We start from the raw sequence: 10,190 nt of genomic DNA, 5'->3' as shown, positions 1-10,190 counted from the left end.
GATGTGTATGTGTCATCCATAGTAAGTATAGTAATATTCCCCCATAGTAAGCATAGTAATTCATCCCCCATAGTAATTCATCCCCCATATAGTAATTCATCCCCCATATAGTAATTCATCCCCCATAGTAATTCATCCCCCATATAGTAATTCATCCCCCATAGTAATTCATCCCCCATAGTAATTCATCCCCCATATAGTAATTCATCCCCCATATAGTAATTCATCCCCCATAGTAATTCATCCCCCATATAGTAATTCATCCCCCATAGTAATTCATCCCCCATAATAATTCATCCCCCATAGTAATTCATCCCCCATATAGTAATTCATCCCCCATAGTAATTCATCCCCCATAGTAATTCATCCCCCCTAGTAATTCATCCCCCATATAGTAATTCATCCCCCATATAGTAATTCATCCCCCCTATAGTAATTAATTCCCCATATTAAGTCCCCAAGTCCCCCCTGTGTCAATTCACTTACCTTTGCTCCGCGCGTTCCTCTCGCCGTGTTCCCGGGCCGTTCCGGTGTAGCATGAAAATCTGTCTCCTATGAGGATCTGTCCCCCTCGACGTATCTGCGCATGTGCCAGTTTCAGGCATTAGCAGCCGATCGGCGATCTCCGGCACATGCGCAGATACGTCGAGGGGGACAGATCCTCATAGGAGACAGATTTTCATGCTACTCCGGTCTTCAGGGCGGACTGTGAGAGGAGCCTAGCTCCCCTCACGTTCGTCACGCTGCCCCGCCTACACACATCCTGACAGCCATCCTGACAGTATCACGCTCCGCGGGCCGGATTAAAAGGTCCGCCGGGCCGTAGTTTGCCCATTGCTGCCTTAGACCAACCCTTCATCACAAAAGATCGGACAGGCTCTCCTTTGGGAAGATGCGGTAAAAGAGCCGCAGAAAAAGCAGAGGAAGTATTTTGCGAACATGAGGAGAGAAGGGGTGAATTTTCCCTTTATAGAAAATTTCAAAAATCATTAGCTATGAATGGAAGCAAGTGGATAAAAGTTTTGCTTTCAGCAATCGGCTCACAGAGTTGTGCAGCACTTATGCGCCTCCCCAGACACGTAATCCTTCCACTGGACATTGTGGTAACCTTCAGGGATGTGCTCAATAGAGGAGTGGATGTAGATCTTAAAAAGATCTACATACTTGCTGGTGGAGCATGTACTGTAAGCCGTAGATGGCATTAGGTATATTTCTATGGTCATGGAGGCCTGGATCCAGAAATCAAAAGTAGGATGCAGAACGACATTGGCAAAGCTGAGGTTCTAGCTTCATTTTTCAATTCTTTTATGGCCGAGGCATCTATTGATCTGATTAAAATGTTAGCCAAAGTCATGCTTTATGCAGTCATGGCCAGAAGAGCACTGTGGCTGAGGCCCTGGGTGGCCGACCCCGCATCCAAGGAATGGTGTAAGATACCATTTGAAGGGCAATCCTTGTTCAGAAAAAAATTGAATGCAGCTATCAGAAAGACCACAGGCGGGAAATCTGGGTTCATTCCTCAAAATCAGAAATTGCTCCGCAAAAGAGGTGCACCTTACAGAAACACGTTGAAGACCAGAGGCATGGAGGGCAAGTCTTACAGGGCGGGAAGAGAATTTCACCAACAGTGTCTGAATTCCACTACAGGCTGCAAGTTGAAGAGGCCCACGTCTTGGGCCAGAAGTCTTCTTGACTACACACCAGCTCACACTTGTTGTGTAGGGGCCAGATTATTCAAATGGTGTGGGCTCAAGGGATAAGGGAATATCTGCTATCCCGTATGGTCATGCCTGAAGGTTCCTCAAGCATCCCCTCAGAATCTTTGTCCCAACGAAAATTCCTCTGTCAAAAAAAAACAAAATGTACTTTGGGAAAACATTTAAACCCTGCTGAATCAGACAGTGATAGTCATAGTACTCCTGCAGGAGCATTTTTCTGAATCTACTTGCTTCTGTTCTTAGTACAGAAAAAGTTGGGGTCTTGGAGACTGGTGATAGACCTCCACAGGTACATCAAGAAAGATCGGTTTAAGATGGAGTTGTTTCAGACAATCATGAAGGTCATACAGCCGGGAGACTGGCTTCTGTTGATGGATCTCAAGGATGCACATTTCCATGTGTCGGTGGACCTGGTCTGTCAGAAATTCCTGTGGTCCACGGTGGGGCAGCACCATTACCCGTTTGTGTGCCTGTCCCTTGGGTTGACCCCATCGCCCAGAGTGTCTCCCAAATCAGGATAAGGACATGCTTATGTCACACCAGAAGATACCATGCCAACATTGGGGTGCTTCGAGTGATTAATCAACTGAGAGAAAAGTCACCTTGTGACACAAGATAAGATTCCTTTCATTCAGAACACGTCAGCAGCCCAGGGGAAGTTACACCTCCCAACAATAAAGTGCATGCAGCCTCTCGGGATGATGAATTAGACCATCCTAATGATCAAATGGGCACTGATTGGGCTCCAGAATCAATTGAGATTGGAGGATCTTGGGCAGAGTGCCCAGATCACATCCCAGATGAGGGCAAGTCTGGACTGGTGGTTAAGAGAATGGAATCTACTATGGTGCCACGGTTTACTCACAAAAAAGTGGCTGGTAGTTCAAATGGATGCCAACAAAATAGGTTGGAGAACCCTATGCAAAGACCATTGGGCCCAGTGGCATGGACCTTTCTCCCAGGGGTGGACCTGTTTGCCTCCCTGGAAACAACTTTTCGCTAAGACCAGGCACCCACAAGTGATGGGGGTGGATGCACTTATAGCAAGATGGAACTTCAGGATGACATATGCCTTCCCTCCGATCCTGGTAATCCTCAACTTTCTGTGCAGAGTCCGTCAAAAGAATGTGACTATTCTAGTGTTAGTGCTGGATTGGCCGAAGAGACCCTAGTACCCACTGCTCATTTCATTGACCGTCAGGGAACCACGTCCTCTGCCAATGATACCGAGCCTGCTGATGCAGGGGCTCATCCGTCATCTGGTTCCAGAGAGGCTCAGGCTGAAGGCTGAGAAAAGGCTAATCGATCTGGGATGCTTGCCCAGGGTCATGTATACCCTGGAGAAGGCCAGGAAGGTCAGCACTAATAGTACTTATGGCAGAATTTGGAACACATTTGCAGGCAGGCATGATATTTTGCCACTCTTCAAGAGTGTGCCATGTGCTGGAGTTTCTTCAAGCGGGACTGGAAATTAGCTTTTGTCAGTAAATTGGCCCACATTTCTGTCATTTCTGTGTTTACTGGTATGGCTTCGGACACTCTGGTAGTTCAGTTCTTTAAAGCGGTAATCTGCTTAAAGCCACCCAGATCTCTGATATTTCCAAAGTGGCTTTAAGCAGATTGGTATTGGACATCCTTTCATCAGACACCTTCAGTAAACTTGTCTCAATGTGGCATCTCTCTGAAAGCAACAATTTTGGTGGTAACGTCAGCCAGAGGGGTATTGGAGCTGGCCGCCTTAGGGTTTAAAGAACCCTTTCTCTCTTTCCTTCCAGATAGCGTGGTGCTTAGAGCAATGTTTGGATTTATACTTAAGGTGACCTCCAGATTTCACTTGACACAATAAAATTACACTTCCTATGTTCCTCTCAGAAAATTCTCAGGAAGTCCGCTTGATGTCGAGCATACATTAAAGGCCTATGTGATGGCTACTGCTGAGCTCACGAAGTCGGATCATGTCTTCATCATTCTAGAGCATGGAAAAGCCTGAGGGCTTCTAGTAGAGTCATTGCCTCATGGCTGGTGAAGATCATCTTGGCCTAAAGATTTGCCGTTGCTTGAGGGGGTCACAGTGCAATCTGCTAGAGGTGTCTCAACCTCATGGGCAGCTACAGGACAGGTTTCTCTGGAAACAATCTGCCAAATGGCTACGTGGAATTCTATGCATACCTTCATGACACACTATTGTATAGAGCCTGCAGCTCTAACTACTGTTGATTCTGGCAGGGACATGTTGGCTTCTGCTTCCAGTCAAATTTAAATTGGTCAAGCAGTACGCTCCCGTGTGACGCTAGTTAATTCCCAGCTGTGTTGACATGGAGCCATTGGGGAAAACAGGAAGACAGATACTTACTGGAATTTTCCTTTCCTGATGGACTCCATGGCAGCACAATCCTCAACTTGGTAGGACAAGTTACGGAACGCCGGGACTACAGGTGGGTACAAATTTATTAGTCCTGATTATGCAGCTTGCCATGAAGCCCATCAGGAAAGGAAAAGTATGGTAAGTATCTGTCATTCTAGTTTCCCTTTTCTTGGATTACACCTCAGGACACTTCCTATGGGGGAGGGGTTATGCTTTGAAGGGGACTGTTTTTTGGGGTTTTTTGCCAGTGTCCAATCAGCTGTAGGTGGTGTAAAGCCCTGATGGTAAGGATTAATGAAGCTGCTGTGTGTCCCCTGATGCACTCCAGGAAATGGGTTTTACAGCTAAACCAAATTTGATTCACCTGTTAATATGCATATTTTGGGTCTGAAGAAACCAACAAACATATATTTTCTGAACACAGAGGCCCTGGAGAATAAAATGGTGGGAAATGTTATGGTGTTTCACCATACACAAATTTCACCTTAATATCCGGCTTTATTTCCTCCTTTCCCCCATTTTCTATGCTGGGATCTTTTCTACAATACTTTGTTATAATAATGGAACACGTGGTGTATTGTATTGTACACCAATAATAATGACTCCGCCCCCACATTCCAGACAAGTTATTTTCCTGACCAATTGGATTTCTACCTTTACTATTTCCTGATTTTACGACTGCAATCTTGTTGAAAGAAAAATTATATTAAAAAAATGTATTGGGTGAAAAAAACAATGTGGGCACCGGTGTAATGATGACATTCTTTGGTTGCCCATAGATGATGCTATAACAGCCTTTATAGGTCATCTGTTTAGAGTTAACTCTGAATAATGGCCCAGAGTGAGGTGGTCAGGAGTATATCATACACAGGCCACCATACAGAGTGCAGTGGTCAGGAGTATATCATACACAGGCCACCATACAGAGTGTAGTGGTCAGGAGTATATCATATACAGGCCACCAGAGTGCAGTGGTCAGGAGTATATCACATACAGGCCACCATACAGAGTGCAGTATTTAGGAGTATATCACACACAGGCCACCATACAGAGTGCAGTGGTCAGGAGTATATCATATACAGGCCACCAGAGTGCAGTGGTCAGGAGTATATCATATGCAGGCCACCATACAGAGTGCAGTGGTCAGGAGTATATCATACACAGGCCGCCATACAGAGTGCAGTGATCAGGAGTATATCATATACAAGCCACCAGAGTGCAGTGGTCAGGAGTATATCATACACAGGCCACCATACAGAGTGCAGTGGTCAGGAGTATATTATACACAGGCAACCATACAGAGTGCAGTGATCAGGAGTATATCATTCACAGCCCACCATACAGAGTGCAGTAATCAGGAGTATATCATATACAAGTTACCAGAGTGCAGTGATCAGGAGTATATCATACACAGGCCACCATACAGAGTGCAGTGGTCAGGAGTATATCATACACAGGCCACCATACAGAGTGCAGTGGTCAGGAGTATATTATACACAGCCCACCATACAGAGTGCAGTGATCAGGAGTATATCATACACAGGCCACCATACAGAGTGCAGTGGTCAGGAGTATATCATACACAGGCCACCATACAGAGTGTAGTGATCAGGAGTATATCATACAGTGGGGATCGAAAGTTTGGGCAGCCCAGCTAAAAATTTGTATTAATGTGCATAAAGAAGCCAAGGAAAGATGGAAAAATCTCCAAAAGGCATCAAATTACAGATTAGACATTCTTATAATATGTCAACAAAAGTTAGATTTTATTTCCATCATTTACACTTTAAAAATAACAGAAAACAAAAAAATGGCGTCTGCAAAAGTTTGGGCACCCTGCAGAGTTAATATCTTGTACTGCCCCCTTTGGCAAGTATCACAGCTTGTAAACGCTTTTTGTAGCCAGCCAAGAGTCTTTCAATTCTTGTTTGAGGTATCTTTGCCCATTCTTCCTTACAAAAGTCTTCCAGTTCTTTGAGATTTCTGGGCTGTCTGTCACGCACTGCTCTTTTAAGGTCTATCCATAGATTTTCAATTATGTTGAGGTCAGGAGATTGTGAAGGCCATGGCAAAACCTTCAGGTTACGCCTCTTGATGTAATCCCCCATGGATTTCGAGGTGTGTTTAGGATCATTATCCATTTGTAGAAGCCATCCTCTCTTTAACTTCAGCTTTTTCACAGATGGCATCAAGTTACCATCCAAAATTTGCTGAAATTTTATTGAATCCATTTTTCCTTCCACTCGTGAGATGTTCCCTGTGCCACTGGCTGCAACACAACCCCAAAGCATGATTGATCCAACCCCATGCTTAACAGTTGGACAGAGGTTCTTTTCATTAAATTCTGTGCCCCTTCTTCTCCAAACGTACCTTTGCTCATTCCGGCCCAAAAGTTCAATTTTAACCTCATCGGTCCACAGAACTTGTTTCCAAAATGCATCAGGCTTGTCTATATGTTCATTTGCAAAGTTCAAACGATGATTTTTGTGGTGAGGACGTAGAAGAGGTTTTCTTCTGATGACTCTTCCATGAAGACCATATTTGTACAAGTATCTCTTTATAGTGGAATAGTGTACCACAACTCCAGTGTCTGCCAGATCTTTCTGGAGGGATCGTGCAGTCAAACGTGGGTTTTGAATTGTTTTTCTCACAATCCTGCAAGCTGTTCGGTCTGATATTTTTCTTGGTCTTCCAGATCTTGCTTTAACTTCCACTGTTCCTGATGACTGCCATTTCTTAATTACATTCCGAACAGAGGATATTGACATCTGAAAACGCTTTGGTATCTTCTTATAGCCTTCTCCAGCTTTGTGAGCGTCAACTATTTTCAGTTTCAGTTTTCTAGACAACTGCTTAGAAGAACCCATGGTGCTGATTGTTGGGGCAAGGTCAGAGGAGTCTGGGCATTTAAAACCTTTGAGATTGACATCACCTGGTCTTCCCAGACGATGATTGAGAACAATCCATGACACTGGCAGGTCTCAGCTTGGCAAAGGGGGCAGTGCATGCTATAAATTCTGCAGGGTGCCCAAACTTTTGCAGACGCCATTTTTTTTGTTTTCTGTTATTTTGAAAGTGTAAATGATGGAAATAAAATCTAACTTTTGTTGGCATATTATAAGAATGTCTAATCTGTAATTTGATGCCTTTTGGAGATTTTTCCATCTTTCCTTGGCTTCTTTATGCACATTAATACAAATTTTTAGCTGGGGTGCCCAAACTTTCGATCCCCACTGTATATAGGTCACCAGACAGAGTGCAGAGGTAAGCACACTCATAAGACTTATTGAAGATTCTGCAGCCGGTGATACATATGAGAATCTGATTTATTATTTCCTATGATTGTTTGCTGTGTATATTGGTCTACACTTGATGCTGCATTTTTGTAAGCTGCATAATTTCTTTTCAGTTCAAATCTTTATACAAAATATTTTCCACTCTCACAACAGCAATATGGTTTCCCCTCGAGTGAGACCTCTCATGTGTGATAAGTTCTGATTTTTTTACAAACCATTTCCCACACTCAGGACAGGAATACGGCTTCCCACCTGTGTGCAATCTCTGATGACTATAAAGATTGGATTTATGTGAAAAACATTTTCCGCACTCGGAACAGAAATACGGCTTCTCCCCGGTGTGAGATCTCTGATGTACTTTAAGAGTGAACCGCTGTGAAAAACATTTCCCGCACTCAGAACAGGTATATGGCTTCTCTCCTGTGTGAGATCTCTGATGTCTGTAAAGATGGGATGACTTTGAATAACATTTCCCACACTCTGGGCAGGAATGTGGCTTCTCCCCCGTGTGACATCTTCTATGCACATTTAGTCCGGATTTAAAATGGAAGAGCTTCCCGCACTCAGTACAGGAAAATCTCTTTTCTTTTGGAAGGATGGCAGCATCCCTCACAGTTCGAGGCTCCTCAGGATACAAGGAATACGATGGTCCATCTACACTGTGTGGTGCCAGATGGACATTGGAGGGAGCCGGGTTTTCTCCTGGACTATACTGTGTGATGTCCTCATCTTCTACTTTCCAGTCTGGAGACAAAGTGAGACAATCCTCAGAGGTTTTCCTCATCTCCCGGCCATGGACTAAAATACAAAGACAAAGAGGATTACTAGACAGGAGCCGATTGGTTCCCCCAAACCAGGACTCCGTCCACATCAAGCAGCTTGGTCTCTGAGGAGCTTACAATTCCACTCTCAAGGGAACTAGGAAATGTCTCCTCTGATCTCCTATCAGGTCATTTCTTTATTCATGAACCTTAGTCAGAGAGTGAGGAAACAATCAGAACTGTCTTTTATAGGAGGGACAGTGATGAGGGGATTATAGGACAAGGTTCCCCACCCCCTCTATCACTCATCGCCATCTTCCCAACACAAGAAGTACTGCACTTCCTTATTTAGTCCATGATTTAGTCATAAAGAACAGCGAGGCTGAGCCCCACCGGAGGTCAGAGAGTGAGGATGGGGGGGGAGAACAACCAAGATGAAGACTGGACTGATCCTGAAGACCACCATCATTGGGGTATTGACTCCTCCCTCATTATCACTTTCTGTTTAAGGGTCCAAAGTGTGAGGATGTTATCACATTATTATTAACATGTAAAAGATCCTGGTGAAAAAGAGAGGAAGAAAACCCCAACATTGCTGTAGTCTAATAACCGCCTTTTGTAGGAACCTCTTGACTAGCCTACCATCTGATGCATTATTTATGCAACGGCTGCTACTAACAGCTACTCCCTTAGGCCAGCTGTGAGATCACTTCTGGTTCCGGTTTCTTGTAGTGATATCACTTATGGTTCCTGTTTCCCGGCCATGGACTAAAATACAAAGACAGAGGATTACTAGACAGGAGCAGATTGGTTCCCCCAAACCAGGACTCCGCCCACATCAGGCAGCTTGGTCTCTGAGGAGCTTACAATTCCACCCTCAAGGGAACTAGGAAATGGCTCCTCTGATCTCCTACCACTCAGTGACTTGGGTCTGAGACTATACAGACATATCCTTCCACCCGGCACAGCCAGAAAAAAGCAAGTAACCCTAGGAGAATTGCTCTGTAAGAGATCTTTCTAGCCCTGGGATAAGTGTCAAAAGACCCAAGAAACATGCCCCAGTTGACCAGGTCTAGCAATGTCTATGGTGAAAATGAACAATTTGCTGCCAGCTGAACCCCAGAATCTCCATAAATCCAGTCTAGATACATAAATTGTGTCTGCAGCACAGAGAAGGAAGATTATCCAAGAGAAATCCAGGAACGGGGAACACAGCTCAGGAAAAGTGACCAGAGTATTACAGGCTGCAGGGCCATCTTTAATATTGATTGGACCCTGGGCAAACATTTTCATGGGCCCCCACAAATGCAATTTTGTCTTCACCCCAACAAAATATTAGAGAAGGGAAGGTATGTAAATACTACATAGTGCAGTATTTTGAAGAGTGGGGCCGCCATACCTGGAGCAGATGAAGTAGAATTGTGGTATGGATGGGGTGTACTGCAGTAGGGTGCAGTGTTTTGGAGATTGGGCTCTCCAGTACCAAGAAAAATAGTATGAGTTGGGGGCAGGGCAAGTAGAAAAGGGTGCTGTGTTCTAGAGAGTGGGGCTTCTGAGTACTACTAGTGAGCAGAATGAGATGGGGCAGGGGTACATAAGGGGGTACAGCCAAGTAGGGCTCCCCAGTACAAATGGGGGCATGTGGCTGGGTACACAGTAAGGGGGTGCAGGGTTATGGAGAATGGGGATCCCTGGTACTATGATGGGGCAGTGTTCACAGTAAAGAGGTGTGGCGTCCCACAGTAAAAGAAGGGAGTAGGGTACATACTAAAATGCAGTGATATACAGGGCCTTCCCAATACCGGAAAGTTGCTGCATTGGGTGGGAGGAAGGGTGCATAGCATGGGTGCAGCATTATACATGGGGATGATGGGTGCTCCCTTGTACAATCAGGGTGCAGTGTTAAATAGAATGGATCAGTATGGGGTTGGAGAAGTGTAAATAATTTGGATGTAGTGTCATACAATCTGGGAAAGTATAGGGTGGGGGCAGGGTAAATAGTGAGTGGTGCAGTATGGGGTGGAGGCAGTATTATAATGGAGTGGAGCAG

The 10,190-nt window shown here is 44.7% G+C and overlaps 1 protein-coding gene across 1 annotated transcript in view; it reads right to left on the bottom strand.

The window, feature by feature from the left end:
* Window positions 1–7,391: 7,391 nt before the first annotated feature.
* The window catches only part of LOC149429906 (uncharacterized), a 39,379-nt gene continuing 36,580 nt past the window's right edge, over window positions 7,392–10,190 (bottom strand). The window contains exon 14 of the mRNA XM_089666360.1: window positions 7,392–8,177. Coding sequence (XP_089522486.1) covers window positions 7,489–8,177 — 689 coding nt within the window. The 3' untranslated portion in view covers window positions 7,392–7,488. The remainder of the gene's footprint in view (window positions 8,178–10,190) is intronic.

This window comes from Staurois parvus, unplaced genomic scaffold (genome assembly GCF_062004578.1).
Source record: "Staurois parvus isolate SC_StPar_1 unplaced genomic scaffold, SC_StPar_1.0 ptg002686l, whole genome shotgun sequence".
NCBI lineage: Eukaryota > Metazoa > Chordata > Amphibia > Anura > Ranidae > Staurois > Staurois parvus.
Note: the sequence above shows the minus strand (reverse complement) of the source record. Positions and strands in the feature narration are given on the sequence as shown.